Genomic DNA, 20,726 nt, shown 5'->3' with positions numbered 1-20,726 from the left:
TGTGCCCAGCTCTGAGCCCAGCCTTGCTCCTCTGGCCCAGCGCAGGGCTGCCAGGGCCCCGCTCCCCCTCTCCGGGGCAGATCAGCCAAGGCTGAGGGGGGGCAACACCATCTGCTGCTGGGTGCCCCCTGCCCGGCTCCACAGGCACAGGGTGCTCAGCCAGGTTGGCATCACCGGGCACGACGGCAGGGTCTGTCTGCAAAGGAGGGTGGGGTCAGGGTGCTGGGTCACCGTCTGGGACTGCATGGCACGGCATGGCACGGCATGGCACGGCCCAGCACAGCATGGCACACCACGGCACAGCACGGCACAGCATGGCACGGCATGGCACGGCACAGCACAGGTTGCTGCAAACTCCTGGCTCCCTCCCGCAGACCCCTGCAGCGACGCTCTCCCAGCCGGAATCAGTCAATGCCAGGAGGAGGCGGCGGCGGCAGGTCAGTCTTTATTACTAAATAAATAGTCGTATAAATCTTGTGCAAAAACGTGTGGCAAAAGCCATTGGCCTCGGTGGGCGGAGGGGCCCGCGCTCCCCGCACCCTGCCCGCGGCAGAGGTTCCCGGCCCGGCTGACGGCCCCGGCGCGGTGAAGCGAAGCGGCGGCTCTGGAGCTCGTCTGTGCAAGCCGGAGCCCCCCAGAACCGCCGGGGCAGGGCCAAGACCCCCCAGTCTGGGCTCACACCCGCCGGGGCAGAGGGACGGAGGCTGCACGAATCCCTGAGGAGCAGACACGCACCGTCCAGCCCAGTCCACCGTCGTGCCGGCTGTGCCGGCGCCGTGCCGGGGGCCCGGGGCAGAGCCTGTCGGGCTAAAGCGGGGAGCTCGAGGCCTGGCCGTGCCGCCGCTCCCGTGCCTCCGCCGTCCCCACGGTCCCCAGCGGCACCACCACCTCCTCGGGCTGGCAGCTCTTGTTGAGCTCCACCACGCGCGGCACCACCGTCGACCAGCGATCTGGGGTGACAGCGGGAGTTGGTCAGCGCCGGGACCCTGTGGCTGCTCCCCCCTCGTTGCCACCCAGCTGCCAGCCCCCAGGGACACTCCCAGCCCATGGCACCCCCCTCACCTCTCCGCAGCCGGCCCACCGTGTGGGAAAAGCCGTAGTACTGGTACGTGTCGCTCTTGCCCGGGTCCTCACTGATGATACCCAGATTCTGGTTCCAGTGCGACCAGTTCACCTCGTCCACCCTGCGGGGAAGGGCAAGACCCAGAGGGGCCACATGGAGCGACTGGGAGCCAGGGTGGCAGCTTCTGCCCCCCCGAACCATCCCACCACCCGGCTCCAGATTAGTACAAACTACCCAGCAAAGGACACGCGGCGCCGGCACCCCGACACGGCGCTGGCTGCGGTGAGGGGGGCTCGGCTGCGTCCGGTCTCCCAGCGCTGGCCTTTACCTGAAGCACCAGCGGCGGTCGGGGGTCCCGTCGGTGCCCTTCCCCACGGTGACCATCTCCCCCGAGCGGAAGGCTCTCCGCAGGAACACCGGGAAGGAGCGCTCGATGTCCAGGATGGTGGTGGCCCACTGCCGGGAACACCAGGGACCCCTCAGCCGTGTGCGGATGGAGGGACGGGGGTCCCTCACCCAGGAGCTTGGGGTGCTGCAGCCCCCCAGGCACAGGCAGCCCCTGGAGCCCCCACTCCAGCAGCTCCCGGGGTGGTACCTGCAGCTTCCAGATGTGTTTGCTCTCCTTGGAGACTTGGCCCACTGTCTCACCCATGAGAGCGATGAGCATGTTGAGGAGAAGCACGAAGGTGAGGATGATGTAGGTGACGAGGAGGATGATGAAGACGCCGGGGTACTTGGCGCTCTCGAGCATCTCCAGGTCGCCCATGCCGATGGTGAGCTTGAAGAGGTCGAGCAGGAAGGTGCTGAAGGTCTGGCTGTCCCGGCAGGACGGGTAGGTGGGCACCGTGCAGTTGGACGGCTCCTCGCCGCAGGACTCGCTGCTGGGACACGGGTTGAGGAGGGACACCAGAGCTGGGGGAGGAGGGACAGGGACAGCGAGTCCATGGGGTGCAGCGGTGAGGACAGGGTCCACAACAGGTCCCCCACGCAGCTCCATGCTGGCCAAGCTCCTCTCCACCACAGGAGGAGGCAAAGGCTGTGCCGTGCTGTTCCACAGGGCTCACAGCATCCCAGAATCATCTGGGTTGGAAAAGCCCCTGAAGCTCCTCCAGCCCCACCATGACCCTCCCCCTGACCGTTCCCAACTCCCCCAGATCCCTCAGCGCTGGCTCAGCCCGACTCTTCAACCCCTCCAGGGATCCCGGGGACTCCCCCCTGCCCTGGGCAGCCCATTCCAACGCCCAACAGCCCCTTCTGCACAGAAATCCTTCCTCAGAGCCAGCCTGACCCTGCCCTGGGCAGCTTGAGGCCAGGTGCCTACCCGAGGCGTAGCCGATCATGAAGAGCAAGTAGACCAGGAGGAAGCGGAAAAGGTCTTTGAAGAGGATCTGCAAGTGACGGAGAGCGGGGTGAGACGTGCTGGCCCACGGTGCTCAGCCATGTGCCGGGGCACCGTTGCCGAGCCACGCCGCAGGGAGAGCTCTTTGGTGAGCCTCAAGAAACCCTAAAGAGAGCGTGGAGGACCCTCCTTTCGGGCTGCAGATCCCCAGGAGGACCAGCCCTTCTGGGGAAGGAGAAGACCCCCCCGGAATCCACCCGACCTTCTGGATCATGATGCTGTAGGTCCCCGTCAGCTTGAGCCCCCGGGTGAAGTACAGCGCGTTCATCCAGCCCAGGACCAGCGCGAAGACCATGACAGCCAAGTACGCCTCGACGCCGCCCAGGTACAGCCCCGCCGTGACGATCACCAGCACCGAGTAGATGAAGCTGGAGGAGAGCCAGGGTCAGCCCCTGCCCCGACAGCCACCCCCGGCTGCTGTGGCCCTGGGGGGGCCCTGGGGGTTCCCCACGTACTAAAGCAGCTGGAAGGAGCCGTCTATGAAGAAGGAGTTCACGCCTGGGCACTTCTTCATGAACAGATCTTTGATCTGGGGGAGAGAGGGAGAGGTTGGAGGGGCTGTGGGGGGAGCGAGGCCCCGCTTGGCTCGGCGGTGACCCCCCCGCCGCGCCGCACTGACGTTTGTGAAGAAGAAGAGGATGCCGGTGAGGAGGGTGATGATCTCCCCGGCCAGGCGCAGGTAGTCGGCGGTGGTGGTGTACGGGTAGGGGGGCTGCGGGGAAAGGACAGAGCTGAGCCGCTCCGCTGCCCCAGGGCAGGCAGAGACCCGGCAACACCCCCCCCAGCCCCTCCCCGGGCCACGGGGGACTCACGGGGCCTTCCATGGGGCGGTAGTAGGCGACGAGGGTGAAGATGACCATGGCGCAGAGGTAGGAGACGACGCTGATGTAGAAGGAGACGGCCCCGAACTTGCGCCACTTGTCGCGCAGCAGCTCGTTGATGGGCTCCACGGCCAACATCTCGTGGCGGTTCTGGTGGGACGGGGTGGGGCTGTTAGCAGGGTCCTGGGGGCCCCCCCCAGCCTCCCCCAAGCCCCCGGGCACCTCAATCTTGCTGTTGTAGACGAGGATCTCCAGCACAGACACCTCCTCCCCGCAGGTGTCCAGCGAGGAGAGGTCGTAGAGGGAGGAGTAGACGGGGCCGTACGCCCAGTCCTTGAACTTGCGCGAGAGGTGCCGGGCGTCCTCGTCCACGATCTCCCGACGGATGATGTGCTGGAAGATCTGCCGGGGGGGAGGGACCGCTCGCCCACCCGGCCCCCCGCCTGCCCAGGACACCCCGCTTTCCTCCCACCCCCCTCCCCAGGCAGCTCCCCTTCTGCCAGGGCTCACCCCACCCACCCGCTGCCCCCCAGGGGGGGCCGGGGTGCTCCTGGGGTGCAGGGGCACCGTCGCAGCAGGCAGCACCCCAGGATGCTGCAGCTTTTGCGTTTTTAACCCCCCCCCGCCGTCCACACCACTGGAGGTCAAGGGCAAGTCAGGGGAAGGGACAGGACGTGCTGAGGGGCTGGGGTTAATTAGGGAAGGGACAGAAAGCAGGGGGGGGGGTAATTAGCCAGGTTAATAAGCAGCACACCCAGGTTTCCAACAGCATCTGCAGAGAAGCTGTGCCGCTTGCGTGGCAGGGACATGCACTGAGTGTGACAGGGCTCAGCCAAGAGCTGATGTGGGCTCAGCCCTTGCAGCCGGTGACACCAGGGCAGAGGGTCCCCAGCTCCAGGGGGAGAGGGGGGTCACCGTACCCCGATCTTGCCCGTCTTGGCGGCCATCATGAGCGGGGAGAGGCCGTCGTTGTTGAGCAGCGCCTCCAGGTTGGTGTCGGGGAAGAGCTTGGCGCACTTGACGAGGAGCAGGTCGTACATTTTGGTGACGAACTTAGTGTTCTCGCGGGTGTTGTCGGCGATGGCGACCAGGGCGTGGAGCACGGTGTTGCCACGAGAGTCCTGGCGCCGCAGGTCCGCCTGCTTGTGCCCGTTCTCCGTCAGGTAGTGCACGATGTGGGGCTGGTTGGTGCAGGCGGCCAGCGAGAGGGGCAGCTCTCCTGCGGGGACAGCACGCCGCCGGGGTGCCCGTCACCCTCACCCCGGCGCGGGGGCACCCCCGGGGAGCAGCCGGTCCCCCCCGGCGACCCGCCGGCTCCCTCCCCACTCACCGAAGTAGAAGTAGCCGCCCTCATCCTTGGGCTGGAAGAAGCGGCCGCGGGCCTGGGCATGCACGTCGGCTCCCTTCTCCACCAGCAGCTCCACGTAGTGCTTGCACCGGCGCTCGATGGCGATGTGCAGGGCTGTCTGACCTGCGCCACCGGCGCCCGTCAGCCCCCGCCTCACCCCGCAGCTCCCCCCGGGTCCCCGGCCTTCCCAGACACCCGCTGCTCCAGCCCCCACGTCCCCTTGGAGCCCCCCAGTCTCCCCAGGGTCCCTGCTGCTCCAGTCCCCAACCTCCCCAGCATCCTCCATCCTCCCCAGCGTCCCCGCTGCTGCGGTCCCCAAACCTCCCTGGGGTCCCCCATGCCCAGGCAGGGCTGGCAGCAGCCCCACTCCCCCCACCTCGGTAGTAGACGTCCCTGAAGGGCGAGTTGATGAACTCCCGCATGTTGCCCGTCTTCTCGGCGATGTCGAGGAGGACGGGGATGGTGTCGTTCCTGCCCCCGCTCAGGTTGAGCAGTGCCTTGGGCAGGCAGGTCTTCCCCGTGGAGGGCTCTGGGAGCGGAGGGTGCTGAGGGAGGGGGCCGGAGCGAGCCCCCCCAGGCCATGGGGGTGCCCAGCCCCACACCCCGTGGCCAAATCCCCGGCTCCTCCCGGGCGCCTCAGCTCCCCGTGTCGGGGTGGTGTATCCCCATCCCCACGGGGACACGGGGACCACCGGTGGCACCGCGGGGGTCCCCAGGCAGGCCCACCCCCGGGCCTCACCTCGAAACTCCTCATCTGTGAGGCGCTTCTTGTGGGTGAGGAGGAAGGAGAGGAGCCCGTCCAGGCCAGCCGGGGACCCCCGGGAGACGATGTCGAAGAGGATGGGTCTGTTGAAGACCTTGAGGACGGGGGGTGGGTTGGGAGCCGGCCCCTTCACGCCCGCCACCGGCTTCCTGCAGGAGAAGCGTCAGCACCTCAGTTTCCCACCAGTGTAATGAGCTCGAGGATGCTCATCTGCTGGCGAAGGGCACAGGGACCCCCGGCCACTCCCCAGCCAGGGTCACCCACGGGGCTGGGCAGCCTCCCCACCCACAGCAACCCAGTGTTCCCAGTACCGCCCACAGGGGCTGGTGGGCACCTTGCCAGCTCCCAGGCGGGTGCATTTCAGGCCCCCAGCCATGCCCCCCCCGCCGTGCCAGGCCACGGTCACGCTCCAGCGCCGTGGGCGAAGCCAGACCGGTTGGAGCAGTCGGCGGCAGCGGGACAGGCTGGGGACAACCGGCCAGCTCCGGGCACTGGGAACTGGGAGAGGAGGGACAGTGGCTGCCCCAGACAGGGATCTCTGGGGCTGGGGGCACACGGGACACCCCAGCCCCCCCTCCGCCCACCCGCATCCCAGCCCACCCGGGGGACCAAGCTCCCACCGGGCCACGGGGACACCCCACTGCCCTGAGGCAGGGTGGGGACAGTGGCGGGGGGCCACGGCAGCCGGCCCAGGTGCCCGGCACAGAGGGGCATTGTGTGCCCGGCCGCGGGCTCCCCCCCGCCGGGCTCTGGTTTCCTGGCGCGGGGAGGGTGGAGGCCTTCCTGAAAAGCCCTTTCATGCCGGGGAGCCAGACGTCCACACCGGCCAGGGGAGCGGCCGGGCGCACAGAGCCTCTTTCACGGCACCGGCAAGGGGGAAGGGGAGCCACGCTCCCGGCCCCACAGCCCCGTGGGGCTGCAGACCCCCACCACGGCATGGCACAGCCCAGCGCGGCTGCTGGCACCGCCTGGGAGCTGCCCCCTGCCCGAAGTACCCCAAATTCCCACTCTGAGACCCCCCGGGGGGGTCTGTTGCCATCCCCAGCTGCCGGGTATCCCCGTACCCACGGCGCTGCACCCCGGGCCCCCCCCATCCCATCGCTCCGTACTCACTCCACGACCCTCCTGCGCCAGCGCTTGTTCTCACTGGGGTGGTGGCGGTAGGTGCCGTAGTCAAACAGGGAGTCCATGGGGGCTTTCTTGGGCCCAGGGACCACGGCTGACTCGTAGATGGTGGCCTCCAGCAGCTCCATGGGTTTCGGGGCCCCTTTCCGGAAAGCCCCATGGAATTTCATGCGGAGGTTTTGCTTTCCATCCCCAGCGCCGGGGGGGCCCCGGGCTGCCTCGGCGGAGGACGGGGTGTCCTCGCTCTCAAACAGGTTGGCCAGCGAGGAGAGCGGGAAGGAATCGTTCTGGAGGGACCCGTCATCCCCCGGGCCCTCCCCAGCATCGCCACCAACGACACGGGGGGGGTCTTCGGCATCTGCCATGCTCCCTGGCTGGGGCACAGGCACGAGCAGCCTGCCTGGGCGGCTGCGACCCCCAGCTCCGTCCGCGAGAGCAGGAGACCTGGCAGAGAAAACCCCCGTGTCATCCCCAAACCCCTCCCCATCCTCTCCCACGGGACACTACATCCCCGCGCAGGAGCAGGTCCCACGCCAACCCGGGCAGCGGATGGGGCCAGTGGGACCCCCCCGCTGCAGCTCAGGGTCTCCTGGACGCTCCTGCCTGCCCCAGCTCTCCTGGGTGCCCACCTGCCCGGCCCTGGGGACCCCTCAGCTCTGCAGCGCTGCCGGCTTCAAAGCGCAGCCCTAAAGGGCGAGGGCGAGTCCGGCCCCGCTGCCTCTCCCTGCTGCGGTCAGCTTGGGTGCAGCCCAGGCCAGGGCACAGAGCAGACCCTGTGTGCTCCCATCTGCCGCCCAAGGAAAGAAAACATTCCTGGGATACACCCCGCAGCGCCCAGAGGCAGCGGGGCTGGGGCTGGTCCCCGATGCCCCACCGGGGTGGTCGGTGGGTCCAGCCCCGGGTGCCTGCCCCGGCACTGCCACGCTGGGCACCGGGAGGGGGATGGATGCGGCCCGGGGGGGCTGTGGGAGGGCAGGAGCAGTGGTTAGAACAAAAAAATGACTGGTTTAGGTTTCCCAGAGGGAAACGGGGCTGCAGGAGAGCCACGCTGCCAGCAAAGGACTGCACCACGCCACCGGAACCGCCGTGCCCTGCCCGCCAGGTCCCTCCGGCAGGGAGGGGGGTGACCCTGGGTTGTCCCCCAGCCCCGCTTCCCATCAAAACACACCCAGCGAAACACAGCAGCCTTAAGGCTCAGCCCAGCTCCTGCCTCTGGGGAGCTCAGCCCTCCCTGCGCGTCCCCAGGACAGAAAAAGCAGCCGGGAAACGTATCATTTTCTGCTGGGCTGCAGCTCTGTGCAACAAGCCATAATGGCAGGCTGGGCCCCGCCGGGGCGGGCAGGGATCTCTGCCCCATAACGCACTTCTAACGAGGCCGCGTGTCCCACAGCCACCGGGGCAGCCCCACGGCGGGGGCCCACGGGGTGGGCACGGGGGATGCGGGCTGCAAACGGCCCCGGAATCCTGCCGCAGTGAGGGGGCCCTCGGGCAGCGGTTCCCTCCTCCCCGCCACCCTGGGGGACACCCAGAGGGGACGGTGCAGCCTTGGGTGACGCGGGGCGTGCCGCAGAGCCGACACGGTTTCTCCTCTTTGCTGACGTTCCTGCCATCGCCCTCTCTGCAAGAAATTCCACAAGCACCTGCCAAAGCCCGCAGGTCCCACAGCTCGACCCCGGGCAAACGCGGGCCCTGGCACGGCCGATTTTAAATCGGGCAGCAGAGAAGAGGGGACCGCCGAGCACACCGACCCTGCGGGCTGCACCTGGGGACGGAGCCTCTGACCCCCCGGAGCTGTGTTGGGAATCCCAGTCCCAGAAAAGCTCAGCTTTAGGGAAAAGCCCAAACACAGAGCAGGCTGTCACACACGGTGGGAGCCCGGGGCAGAGCCACCGGCACAGGACATGATTCCCTGACAGAACCAGCTGGGAACACTGGCCCTGGGACTCGGCTGGGTGGCAGGGACACGGGGCCGGAGCCCGCGGGGACACGGGGCAGAAGTGAGGGGACAAGTGGAAAGGGCAGGTGGGGCCGGGAGCTGGAGCTGCTGCCAGCGACCGGGACAAGAAGCTCACGTCGGAAGCGACGGGCCAGTGCTGTCAGGCCGGGCGCTCCCGTGGGCACAGCCGCTGCCAGGAAAGGTGCTGTCAATGGGGTTTTATTTGGCTTGTTAGTTATTTGGGTTTTTATTTTTCAGACTTCCTCACCCCACGGAATAAATGAGTCAAGGCGCAGCTCAGCGCGCGCCGGCACGGCCCTGGCTCTCGCGTCCAACACAAACCCTCCCGCCCGCTCCCCGGTGTGCACTCCCACCTCTCCTGGCTTTCCACCAAGTTACCTCCCAGCCAGACCAGTATCCCCAGTCAGTCCCTCGCTCCAGGCCACCACGGGGGCATGGACACCCGGCTGGGCAGGGACATGCCCTGGGTGGGCGGCAGGGAGGATGGCGCAGGTTTTGCCCCATTGATGTGTTCCTCAAGCTAAAGCACGAAGGGCTCCGGGTAGGAGTGAATCACTCAAACCACATCGTGTTCACGCTCAGCCCCGGTGGAAACGCTCACCCAGAGTGAACCAGCCTCCAGCCAAAATAAACAGCACCGCCGGGGGCTCCCCTGGGCGAGAGCCATGAACTCAGCGTGGTCCAACGGAGTTTCAGAGCCGCTGGCAGCCCCCTCCTCAAAGCAGCCCGTGGGAACGTGCCCGGCACCTCACCCTCGGAGCGGGGAGCCCCCCAAACTGGCCAGACAGGTGCCAGGGGGAGCCCATGGGGCTGCACCCTGCCTTGCCCAGCTCAGCCCCCAGCCCTGTCCTCACCCCAGGGGCTCCATCCTGCCCCCGGTCCCTGTATCCTGCTCCGGGGGCTCCATCCTGCCCCGGTCCCCGTGTTCTGCCCCCGGGGGGGCTCCATGTTCTGCCTCGGTCCCTGTATCCTGCCCCGGTGCCCAGGTCCTGCCCCGGGGGCTCCATCCTGCCCCCGGTCCCTGTATCCTGCTCCGGGGGCTCCATCCTGCCCCGGTCCCCGTGTTCTGCCCCCGGGGGGGCTCCATGTTCTGCCTCGGTCCCTGTATCCTGCCCCGGTGGGCTCCATCCTGGCCCGGTGCCCAGGTACTGCCCCGGGGGCTCCATCCTGCCCCCGGACCCTGTACCCTGCCCGGTCTCCGTGTCCCGCCCCCGGTCCCTGCGTCCCGGCCCGGCCACCCCCCGTTTTTGCGGGACCCCGCGCCCCCTCCGCCCCGGCCCGTACCCTCGGCTCGTCCCGCGAAGGGTCCCACCGGCTCCGGTCCCGCCGAGTCGCCGCGGGGCCCGTCCCGGAGAGCGGCCCCTCCCCGCCCCGGGGGCGGGCGGCACCGGGACCCGCCTGCGGAGCGGCCCCCGCCCTCCCCCGGCACCGGCACAGCCCGGAGCAGCCCCCGCCCCGGAACAGCCCCCCCGAAACAGCCCCCAAACACCCTCCTCAAAACAGAACCCCCCCAGGAAAAGCCCCCCAAATCTTTCTCCCCAAAACCGTTCCCCCAGGAACAAACCCCAAAACATCCCCCCCCTAGGAACAAGCCCCCCTAAATACCCTCCCCAAAACCAGCTCCCCCCAGAAAAAGCCCCCCCTAAATCTTTCTCCCCATAACAGCTCCCCCAGGACCAGCCCCCCCCAAACAGCCACCCAGGCCGAGGTTACCGTGAGTTTTTATTAAATTGTGCGTCCCTGCCCCGCCGGCGCGGGGCTCGGCAGCGGCGGGTTAGTGAGGCCACTCGTGCTTCCACCAAGACGGGACGTCCCGGCGGAGTGGGGGGGTCGCTCCCGCGCTGGAGGGCTGGGGGGGTCACCCGGGGAATCACCGGCTCCTCCGCCGTGGGCACCGCCGGCATCATTTGGGAAGTTTCTCATCACGCGGGTGCTGAGCGGCGTCGGGCGCCCGTGGGGCAGCGGCGCAGTCCCGGAGCCAGGGCAGAGCCTCAGTGGCACCGGCGGGACGCTGGCACCGGCCACGCTTCGTCCCCGTCCCACGGCAGGCGGGAACCCGGTGCCGAGCGTGGGGAACAGCTGGTTTTCCTCTTTAGTATAAAAGCTTGGGAAGTCCTACGCTGACACGAGGTACAACTGCTTTATTGCTGCATTCTCAATAGAAAATTAATTATGTTGGTTTGTTGGGTTTTTTTTTTTTAGAAAACAGGTCATCCACTGCAGATCCAGAGGAGAATCAAAGTCGCCTGACAGCCGGGAGCCACCCCAGCTGCCTCAGTGGTGATTAAGACACCGGTAGCACTCGTCACACCTTATTTAAGCCCTGCCAGCCCCGTGCCAGCCTCAGGCTTTGTAGCTCAGCTCGGCGTTCATCTTCGTGTACATCTCATAAATCGCATCCAGGATGGGGGTGACCCTCGAGAGGAACTGGTGGATCTTCTCGATGCTTTCCTCCTCCTTGACTTCTCTGCCCTTCTCTAACGCCTTCAGCAAATCCGATTTGTATGGAAGAGCGTAGACAGAGCCCTGTAGAACAGGGGAGGAACTGTCAGGCTCCCACAAACCCAAAGTCCCCCCCATCCCACATGCAGGACTCTGGTTTGGGTTGTTCCCATCGGAACGGCCTTAGGGATGGTGGCCAGACCCTTGGAGAAGCAGGGATGTGCAGAGAGGGTCCCCTGGAAATACTGCTCAAAATAGCTCAGCAGCTTCCCGTCCTTCCAAACCTTTTCCCCAAAAGCACGTCCCTGCTCGGGGCAACTAACGGAGCAGCTGGGCTTAAAGAATCCCAGAATCATCTGGGTTGGAAAAGCCCCTGAAGCTCCTCCAGCTCAACCATGACCCTCCCCCCCTGACCGTTCTCAACTCCCCCAGATCCCTCAGCGCTGGCTCAGCCCGACTCTTCAACCCCTCCAGGGATCCCGGGGACTCCCCCCTGCCCTGGGCAGCCCATTCCAACGCCCAACAGCCCCTTCTGCACAGAAATCCTTCCTCAGAGCCAGCCTGACCCTGCCCTGGGCAGCTTGAGGCCATTCCCTCGGGGCCTGGCGCTGGGGCCTTGGCTCCAGAGACTCATCCCCCCTCTCTGCCCCCTCCTGGCAGGGAGTTGCAGAGGGCCAGGAGGTCTCCCCTCAGCCTCCTCTTCTCCAGACTGAACCCCCCCAGTTCCCCCAGCCGCTCCCCAGCAGACCTGTGCTCCGGACCCTGCCCCAGCTCCGTTAGGCAGCTTTCCTCCACGGCGAGGGGAACGCTCACCACGAAGAGCTTCTGCAGCATCCAGCCGTGGTATTTCTTCAGCGCGATCTCGTAAGCCTTCATGGCGTTCACTCGGATGAGGTTCGGGTGCTCCTCGTCCCGCTCGCCGTCGGAGATGCTCTGCAGCAACACCAGCATGAACTTGAGGCCCCTGGGAGAAGAGCGGAGACATCGGGGTGGGGAAGGGGATGCTGCTTCCCAGCCTCCAGCAAGGCACCCCCTGAGCCTGGCGCACACAGGGCTCCCCCCAAAACCCACAGCGCCGGCAGCACCCCCCCGTCGCGGAGCTGATGCCTGCCCCTGCGTGTTCCTGCTCGCACGGGAACGCTCCCCGGAACGCAGCACCCCGCCGGTGTTCACGGGCGCCCCACGCGCCGGGACAGAGCCCGCAGCAGCCCCCAACGCCGTGAATCACCTTTTCAACCACATCAGCGCCAGCGTCGCGCCCGTCTTGGGCCAGGCCGAGCCGTGCATCTCCTTCTCCACCTCCAGGATGTTCTGCAGCGTTTTGAACTTGGCGGGGTTGGAGTCGTAAACCGCCCGGATTTTCTGAGGGCACAGAAGGGGGGTTGGCTCCTGGGAGCTGTTGGGCAGAGCAGGCAGCACCGGAGAGCAACTGGGCTGGTGCTCAGGGCTGCGGCATGGGGACACGTGGTGCCTGCAGAGAGTTTCTTTGGGGCTTTGTCCACGGAGCCCCACGCTTAACAAACACCCACAACCAAGACGAGCTCCTGCCAAGCCCGAAAGCCCCCACGGGAAGAAAAGTCCTTTTAAACACTTTCAGGTCTTGCCTCTCCAACCCTACAGCATCTCTGCACTGGGGTTCAGCCCCTCCGAGCCCTCCTGAGCCCCTTCCTACCTTGATATTTCCAGTCAGGTCTGCTTTGACCGGTGAGTAGACGATGGGAGACCCCAGGCAATCTGTGGAAACAGGGAGGGAGGATGATTAGATTAGGGGACACGGGAGACACCACAAAGTCCCCAGCTGTAACCAAGAGGCTTCACCTTAACCACAGCCAAAGCACCGAGACACCGGCCAGCAAAGGGCCTGTCAGGCTTCGCCCACGGCCGCAGCGAGCCCTCAGGGATGGCTCTGCCTCCTGCCAGCGAGCCCCTGACCCCCAGCTCCGGGACACGGCCCCGATGTGATGGTCTGGAGCAGGACGACGGGCACAGGACACTCTCTGCCCGTCCCCAGGCGGGCAGCCCCGTGCCCTGCCCGGCCGAGCCGTGCCACCGAGCCCTCACACAATAGCGGACATTGTGGCGGGCACCAGGCCGGCGTGGCATGAGGGCGGCCGTGCCGGCCACACACCCACGGCCCTGAGCCCGCCGTGGGGTGAAGGGCTGCGGGTGGGATCCGTGGGCCAGCCGGGAGCTGCCTGCCCCGAGCGATGCCTCCGGTCGGGGCGTACCGGGAAGGGGGAAGGCGGCCGGGCTGCGCCGAGGCGTCGGCGGCTCTGCCAGGGCGTGAGGCCCCGGGGACGGCGAGATGTTTCCCAACGGGGCTGCTCGGCAGGTTTGACGGGACCGTGATGCAACCGCGGCCCTCCCTGGTTGCTTTCGCGGGGAGCACCGGGGGCCGGGAGCTGCCGGGACTGGGGCGGGGGGGGGGTATCCAGCACCGGGGATGGGGGAGCAAACCAGAACCGGGGGAGCCCCACCCAGGACCGGAGGGGGGCTACCCGGACCGCGGGGCCCTCTGCTCGCAGCCAGCCCCAGCTGGGCGCGGCGGCGGGGCCGGTACCGGGCCAGGCCCTGCCGTAGCTCCCTCCCCCCGCAGAGGGCCGGCCCGGGCTCACCGAAGAAGGGCGGCAGGTGCGCCACGGCCTCCAGGAAGGGCAGCGTCTCGATCTGCTTGTCGGCCGGCAGCGCCCTGAACTCGTGTTCCAGCAGCAGCGCCATGGCCCGGCCCGGCCCCGCCGCCCGCCGCCGCCGCGCCCCGCCCACCGCCGCTCCCACCAATGGCCGCGCCCCGCCCTCCCGCCAATCGGGATGCAGAGACAGGCGGCGGGGCGGGGCTGGGGGCGGGGCTTATCTCCCCTCGGAGCCCCCGGGAGCGGAGCGGGGCCCCCCCCGCCCCACAGCCCGGGCCGGGCCGGTCTGCCCGGTCCCACCGCGAGGCCCGTCCCGCTTCACCCCCTGCAGCGGCCCGGGGGCAGCGCGGCTCAGCCGCCGGCGGGGCTGGGGCGGGAGGAAACCGCAGCATCCCCCGCCGCGGTTGTTGACGCCGTCTCGGCCCCGCACCGGCCGCTCCCCCCCCCCCCCCCCCCCCCCCCAGCCGGGTACAGTTATTCCTGTCCGGTGGTTGTTAATTATTGAGGAGAAATAAATTTTTCATAGGGAGCAGATGGTTCAGTTCGCGCGGCCTGACCCGCGCTCGGAAAACAAACCTCAGCCCCCAGGCGGGAGCGATTAATTTTAAACGCTCCCGTGAAAGGAGCGGGGAGGGGGGGGGGGGGGGTGGAAAACCGACACCGAGCTCCGTGCGGGCAGGGCGAGCTGAGGGACGGCGCGGGGAGCAGGGGGAGGCTCGGCCACGTCCAAGTGGGGAGGGCATTCGCTGGTGACTGGGCCCCAGATCTGGTGTTTTTACCGGTTTTTCTAGAAAAACAGGTGGCGGGGCGATACCGTCTCCGGCTGGCACGAGGCCGCGGCCGGTACCGGACCCTGTCCCTGGGCCCGGCCTGTTTGGGCGCGGCCCGAGTTTCTGTTGACATAAACAAAACCCCTCCACCCGAACTTCTGACAGCGCGATAAATGCGTGAAGCCGCTGGGGAGCTGGATCCCGGCCCAAGGCCCGGGCCGCCGCGGGCCCTCCCCGCGAAGCTCGGCGGGGCGCGGGCTGTCCCTCGGCGGCGCCCGTAGCGGCGGGGAGCGTTGCCGTGGCGCCGGCCCGCCGTTCCGGCGGTGATGGCGGCGTGGGGCCGGGCCCCGCAGCGCCGGGCCGCCGAGCGCCGGCGGGAGCTGGAGGAGCGCAGCCGGCAGCGCTGGGAGCGGGTCAGCCGCTCCTTCGCCCGGGACGCCCTTTGCTGCTCCATGCAGGCGCGGTGGAGCGCTCCCCGGTGCGGGCCGGGCCCCGGGAGGCCCCAGCCCCGACCCGGCGGGTGTGTCGCGGTGCGGCGGGAGGAGGAGGCGGCGCCGCTGGAGGAGCGGCGGGAGCGGCTGCGGCGGCTGCTCGGCCAAGAGCGGGAAGCGCTGGCGGCGGAGCTGCGGGAGCTGCGGGCGGGCGGCGGGATGCGGCGGCGGAGCGAGGAGCTGCGAGCCGGGAGGAAGGTGAGGGGGGCGGCGGGGCCTCCCCGGGGGTCGGTTCCCCGTCCCTCCCGGTGGAGGAGCTCCTAGGGCCGCTGCCTTGCTCCTCGGACGGGCAAACTGGAGTGGGCAGAAGGGCCCCGCGCTGCGTTTCTTCTGCACTTCGTGCCCTTACCGAACGGCTCTTTGGGGCGGGGGGGTGAATATCTCCAATTCCGTATTCTGGCATAACCCAACTCCCGTGTTTCCAGGTTGCTGAGCAGCTGCTTTATGAGCACTGGAAGCAAACCAGCGCCGAGCTCCGGCAGGGGATGTTACTTTTGAGTCCCCACTGTCTTGCATTTATTAAACCAGTTTTTAGCTCGAAAGTCATCCTGTATCTACTGTTCATTCCATCTTGAATCGCAGCCGTTGCCCTAAGTTCTGATAAGCAAAAGGCAAAGAAAAAAAATGGCTTAACTGTGTAAGAAGTCCCCTCGAAGCTGGTATTTTTCAAGAGCAGTCAGAAACGTGTTCTACTCAGAGCAGGCTGTCAGTGCCCATGGCAGAGGTATCTCGGGCGCTTTGTAAAGCTGTCCGTGGCGCTTCCCCATTCTTCATCCCGCTGCTCTGGCTGCCCCAGCCCTGGTTTCAGTGTCACCGTAGTGTTCCCCAGAACCAGCACGTGACACTGACCCTCAACTTGGGACCTGGTGGGTGCCGAGGACGCCCCAACGAGCCCTCCTCTGCGGAGGCAGCTCCTGGGGCCAGCAGAGCCGCTGGCACTGATGGCAGCGTTGTCATTTGCAGGTGGAGTCGGAGCTGCAGAGGAAGCATGTGGTGGAGGCTTGGGGTGAGCAGCTAAGTCAAAAAACCAAGGTAGGCTGGTGTTAGTGGTCACTAGGGCCGACTCCTGAAACGCGTGAGCCGGTGGAGGGGTGACTCTGCCTTGTGACATGGCTGGTAGGCAGGCTCAGATGTGGGAGGAAGAGGAGTTGGCTGTTTGTTCGTTTTCTCACACCAGTCTCAAACCAAATGATGACCGAGGTCGTCGCGCTCATTCCCATAGCGAAGGGGAGTTCTGGTGTGGCAGAAGGACGGGAGCTGTTAACAGGACGGATGTTTTAATGAAGAGCTGTCGTTTCTGTCTCCTCGAAAGCACAGCGCTGCCCGCTGAGCGGATCCGTGGCAGGATTCAGTGGGGCACTGGGTGCTCGTCCAACAGCTGCTGCAGCGCAGAGCCAGCAGGGATACAGTGATTTTGATGTAAAATAATGATAAAGGCCTTCAAATACATATTTCACAGTTAACAAAAACAATAATCCAGGTTGCAGTAGGAAAATCTGAGTGTATTTGTGAGGCTGCCAGTGCTTCGCATCAGAGTCGAGTGGGGTCCCGTGAAGGCCGTGCAGACTGATCCCCCTTTTCAGGCAGTGATGAGCACAGTTCGGCTTTCTCCTTGGGTTCCTTCCCAGCATATTTCATTCCATAGTTTCCCAATCCGTGTCGGCTTGAAGGAGTTTGATTTGTGGATTTCCTGAGCCGGAGGCTGTTTCTTTACGTGAGCCTAACGTTAAATGCCATGTTTCATTTTGTCTCTGAAAGCAAGAAGCAACTGAACTTGAAGAGCAAAAACGTCATGAAAGTGAGTATGAGATTGCACGAAGGGAAGCGCTGGAAAGAATGAACCAAGAGGAAGAGAAGCGCCGGCTGGAAGAGAAGAAGCAAGCAGAGGTATTGCTTCAACAAATAGAAGAACTGAAATTACAGGAGATGGAGGTAAGCTTTAGTTTCTCCTCATCTGAGAAAGAAATTCATTGTTTCCCTTGGAAATACAGCAACACGGACCTGACCTCTTCGCTCCAGTTTCCACCAGGTTAAATCTGGAACAGAGTCAGCTGTGATGTAATTTCTGTCAGTGATACAGACCTCCCCCCGAACGCTGGCACATTAACCGCATCCCAGTGGCTTTTGTTTGCTCCTCTTGAAACACGAGCGCCTTCTTGTGCTGCACCAGATGAGAAAAAGAGCTGTAGAAACTTCTAAGTGTGAGAGGTTCATGTCAAAGGCTTTGTCAGCTGGAGCTCCTCAGTGCTCTGAGGCCACCAATTAAATTAATGTGGAATGTTTAGTGCCATGAGGGTTTTGGCTGCTGGCAGAGGAGCAGAGCGGGGTACAAACTCCGGCACAGAGCCACTCTTGGGACGTCCTGGCTCCCTGACATACTCCTTCTTGGTGGTTGTTTTTCCCTTTCAGGCAACAAAGCTGAAAAAAGAACTAGAGGGTTTACTAAAGCAGCAGTGGGAGCTGGAGAACTTGGAAGAAGAAAGGAAACAAATGGAAGAGCACCGGAAGAAGAGCGAGCTTGGGTACGAGATGGGGGACAGCTTGTTTCAGCAGGGCTTGGATGGAATCTGCTCCTGCGTCTGCGCACAGCGTGAGGTGTTTCAGGTAGCAGCGGTGGGTTGTAAATATTTGGGTTTTGATGGAAACGCCCGGAACAGCCAATGAGCCTTTTTGTTTGTGTTAGTGGTGGCAGGTACCTCTTGCATGTAAGTCACATCACAGATGTACCTCCTTGAGTGCTGGGTGTAAAAACATGGGGCTTTAAAGTCAGGTTGAATGTTCTCTTCTTTTTTTTTTTCTCCTTCAGTCGCTTTTTGAGGCATCAGTGTAATGCCCAGTTAAAGAGACGAGCCCAGCAGATACAAGAGGAGCTGGTAAGAGAAAATACCCCTTGATTTAGCCATTATAGATGCTGTGTGCTGGAGAAACTTGTGTTTTATGTGTCTGGCTCCAAAGCCTACAAATAATTAGTTAGGAAGCCCCTTCCAGCTTGGAAACGGGGCTGGACCAAGAAGATCAAGGAGCAGCCAACAGCCCGAGTGTCCTCCTTGATGCTTCTCACAAGAATTTGTGGAGTAGCCCTGTGTGCAGGCTGGAAGCCTGTTGGATAGTTGTTAATCTTGTGGCTTTTTTCAAGGAGATAGACAGGCAAATCTTAGTAGCCCTCCTCAAGAAAGAAGATGAGGATCAGCACCAGCAGCCTGTGCGACGAGAGCAAGCTGTTGCAGATGTTGCCTGGATGAAACGTGTCATTGAAGAACAGCTCCAGTTGGAAAAGGAGAGAGAAGCAGAGCTGCAGACTATTTTTAGGTGAGTCTGTGCACCTCTGAGTGTCATCTGAAGAGCCCCTGCGTGCTGAATGTTCCTGCCTGGTCGGCACAGCTCCACTAGCAGTTGCTAAACGTGCTCTGAAAACGGCAGCTGGTCATTCTGTGGGCCAGGTACCTTGGAAAAGCAAGCAAAACCTGAGGCTGTTTTTCAACTGCCTAGTCCATAGTCCGTAACTTCTGTTACATTAGCTCAAATGCAAGAGCTTTACTAACAAGAGAAGGTGTAACGCAGAGACAGCAAGAAGGACCTTTCAGTTGTGTGTGCTGTGTAACCAGCATGCAATGATTCTGCATTACTGACGTGGAGGGGTTTAGCTTAAGTGACTCCAAACTCCCTTTTGTAGCTCAGCTCGATAAAAGCTGCCTCAGGTTCCTTGTTCAGGTTCAGCTCCCGCTCTCCCCCGCACAGAGAGCACTTTTGGTGGTAGCAGGACAGCGCGTGCTCCCATCAAGTTGTAGTTGAAGGTTTTGTTGGCAAGAGGGAAGATTTGCAAAACTTCCCAGCTTTAGCAGCACCCTTAACTACCCGTCCTGCTGGGGCAGATGTGTGCTCCCAAGGGGCCCTGCTGTGGGCCAGTGTGCCCGCTGGCACGTTGCCTCCTCTGGTGGGAGCGGGTCTGTGGCACAGGCAGGAGGAACCCGAGCGCTCCGCTACTGCCCCAGGGAGCTCGTCCGTGCCCCAGGACTACACCGGGGGGTTTCACTGTACATTATAACCTTAGAGATAATTCTTCCTCTCTCCTCTAGAGAAGAAGCAAAAAAACTGTGGGAGAAGAGGGAAGCAGAATGGGAAAGGGAGAAAGCAGCCCGAGATCGCCTGATGAAGGAGGTGACGACCTCTTGGCGCGATGAAGCCGTCGCTCCAGCGGCAACCCGCCGCCCTCCGGCGGGGTCCCAGCGCAGAGCTCTCCTTCCGCTGCGCTGCTGCCTGAGAGCGGTTTAACTGTCAGCACTGAGATTGCCCCAGTTCTGGGTCTGACCCGATTCTTGACTTCTTCCTTAATCCTCTCTCTTCCCAAAGGTCCTTGCGGGCAGACAGCGCCAGATCCAAGAGAAGATGGAGTTCAACAGACGAGCCCAGGAAGAGTCTGTGAAGTACCGAGAGCAGCTGATTAAAGACCTGGAAGAGATGAAAGAACTGACCAGGCGAGAGAAAGAGCAGGAGGAGGAACTGAGGAGGACCCGCGGGCAGGAGCTGGCGGCGCAGGTACAGCACGTGTTGCCACTCCAGCCCGGTAGGTGCCCGACCCCGCTGTGACACCCCGTCTCTGTGCCCAGCTGACAGAGCGCCGCTTCCCACAGCGGGAGGAGGAGCAGCACCAGAGGGAGGAGGAAGAGGAGGCACGATCCGCCCGGCAGCGCTGCCAGGAGCTGGTGTGGCAGGAGGCCGGGCATCTGGCAGAGCACGGGCATGGCAGCAGGGTAGGAGTGGCACAGCGGGGGCTCACCCTGACACCAGCCCGGCAGCATCGCCCACAGTTCTCACCGGGTGCTAGTTCTGACAGAGGGCTAGAGCTCTCTCAGAAACTGCTTTTCTTTTGCTGATACTGATGCTTTAGGTCCTCATTTAAATAACCCTTGAAACAGCCTCAAATACTGGTTTCCAGCACAACGAGCTGCGTTAACGCAGTCGGTACAGCACATCTCAGCCGCTCGCTGTCTTTATGCCTTCTGTTGGGTTTTTCCTGGCTCTAAAACCAGCAGAGTTTGAGGAACCTGTCCAAAAATGCATGCCCAGATCCTATTTTTCATACTAAACTATGAGCTCCGTGTGGAGTTGCTCACCTCAGTCATTTACTAGAGAACAGCTCCCGCAGTCAGAGGCATCGCTGCCCTTAACGTACCAACTCATAGGGTGCCAGTTCCTGGAGGACACTCTGCTCCCCAGGGCACAGTATTACCCAAGTTACACAGCACCTGGGTGCAGGATTAGTTCTAGAGCCCCTAAACTAATTACAGTCTTTGCTTTGACCCCCTTAGTGCTACAGTTACCCGAAAGCAGCGTGGACCTGAGTGTTCTTGTCCTCTGCGCCTGAGGAATGAGGCTCCAGGAGACAAACTCTGAAGAATCAAGGAACTGAAATAATGGTGGGTTTGGAATAGCCTACGACGACACCAAGACTCAGCCCAGGAGATCCCTGAAAATATATCGCCATGGCACAGCTGAACAGAAAAGCAAATTTCTTCTGGGAGGTGGGAGCAGCCTTGGGGGAGCGAACGGCTTCAGCTACTCCGTGCTCAGGAGTGGGGACGATAGAGTGTGGTACATGCTGCGCCGGGGCCACACAGCACAAAAACTTTCAGGAGTTAATTCAGAATGTGTTGCAAATCAGTGAGATGGATGGTGTGTGCTGTGGCTGTAATTCTTAATGTCCAGTTCCTCGCCAGAAGATGGTGAAGACTTTTTTTTTTTTTTTACTTGTTTTGTAATTAGTAATTACAACCTGAACACCGCTTGTTTCTTTATGAGCAAACTGCTGGAGGGGAGTTGTAGCTGATTATGGCACTTGATTCCTTGCTTGGGTCCTGTCACAGCGTGCGAGGAGCCATCGCAGAGACGGGCACAGCCTCAGCACCAACCACAGAAA

General features: G+C 63.6%; 3 protein-coding genes across 4 annotated transcripts; 1 reads left to right on the top strand and 2 right to left on the bottom strand.

The window, feature by feature from the left end:
- Window positions 1-472: 472 nt before the first annotated feature.
- Window positions 473-9,816, bottom strand: TRPV4 (transient receptor potential cation channel subfamily V member 4). The gene is made up of 16 exons (XM_074921055.1): window positions 9,761-9,816; window positions 6,508-6,963; window positions 5,371-5,543; window positions 5,008-5,160; window positions 4,614-4,754; window positions 4,204-4,502; window positions 3,506-3,685; window positions 3,275-3,433; window positions 3,082-3,174; window positions 2,918-2,991; window positions 2,665-2,830; window positions 2,385-2,451; window positions 1,659-1,975; window positions 1,392-1,519; window positions 1,063-1,184; window positions 473-950 (listed from the first exon to the last, which is right to left on the bottom strand). The coding sequence occupies exons 2-16, from the start codon at window positions 6,882-6,884 to the stop codon at window positions 808-810; spliced, it is 2,592 nt and encodes an 863-aa protein (XP_074777156.1). The 5' UTR covers window positions 6,885-6,963; window positions 9,761-9,816; the 3' UTR covers window positions 473-807.
- A 786-nt stretch (window positions 9,817-10,602) lies between these two features.
- GLTP (glycolipid transfer protein) lies at window positions 10,603-13,661 on the bottom strand. The gene is made up of 5 exons (XM_074921219.1): window positions 13,534-13,661; window positions 12,591-12,652; window positions 12,147-12,280; window positions 11,732-11,882; window positions 10,603-11,002 (listed from the first exon to the last, which is right to left on the bottom strand). Exons 1-5 carry the CDS (start codon window positions 13,634-13,636, stop codon window positions 10,820-10,822), a joined length of 633 nt encoding a protein of 210 aa, XP_074777320.1. The 5' UTR covers window positions 13,637-13,661; the 3' UTR covers window positions 10,603-10,819.
- A 948-nt stretch (window positions 13,662-14,609) lies between these two features.
- TCHP (trichoplein keratin filament binding) lies at window positions 14,610-20,670 on the top strand. Of its 2 annotated transcripts, XM_074921594.1 has the most exons (11): window positions 14,610-15,040; window positions 15,235-15,287; window positions 15,769-15,841; window positions 16,568-16,741; window positions 17,219-17,331; window positions 17,616-17,682; window positions 17,946-18,118; window positions 18,886-18,967; window positions 19,160-19,345; window positions 19,417-19,560; window positions 20,119-20,670. In XM_074921594.1, the coding sequence occupies exons 1-11, from the start codon at window positions 14,645-14,647 to the stop codon at window positions 20,149-20,151; spliced, it is 1,494 nt and encodes a 497-aa protein (XP_074777695.1). In that variant the 5' UTR covers window positions 14,610-14,644; the 3' UTR covers window positions 20,152-20,670. The 2 variants fall into 2 exon arrangements, with proteins under 2 accessions (XP_074777695.1, XP_074777696.1); XM_074921595.1 differs by lacking the exon at window positions 15,235-15,287 and having other exon boundaries at window positions 14,610-15,007; window positions 15,773-15,841.
- Window positions 20,671-20,726: the final 56 nt, after the last annotated feature.

The sequence above is a fragment of the Athene noctua genome, chromosome 17, assembly GCF_965140245.1.
Source record: "Athene noctua chromosome 17, bAthNoc1.hap1.1, whole genome shotgun sequence".
Lineage (NCBI taxonomy): Eukaryota > Metazoa > Chordata > Aves > Strigiformes > Strigidae > Athene > Athene noctua.
The sequence above is the reverse complement of the archived record's forward strand: the minus strand, read 5'-3'. Positions and strand labels throughout refer to the sequence as shown.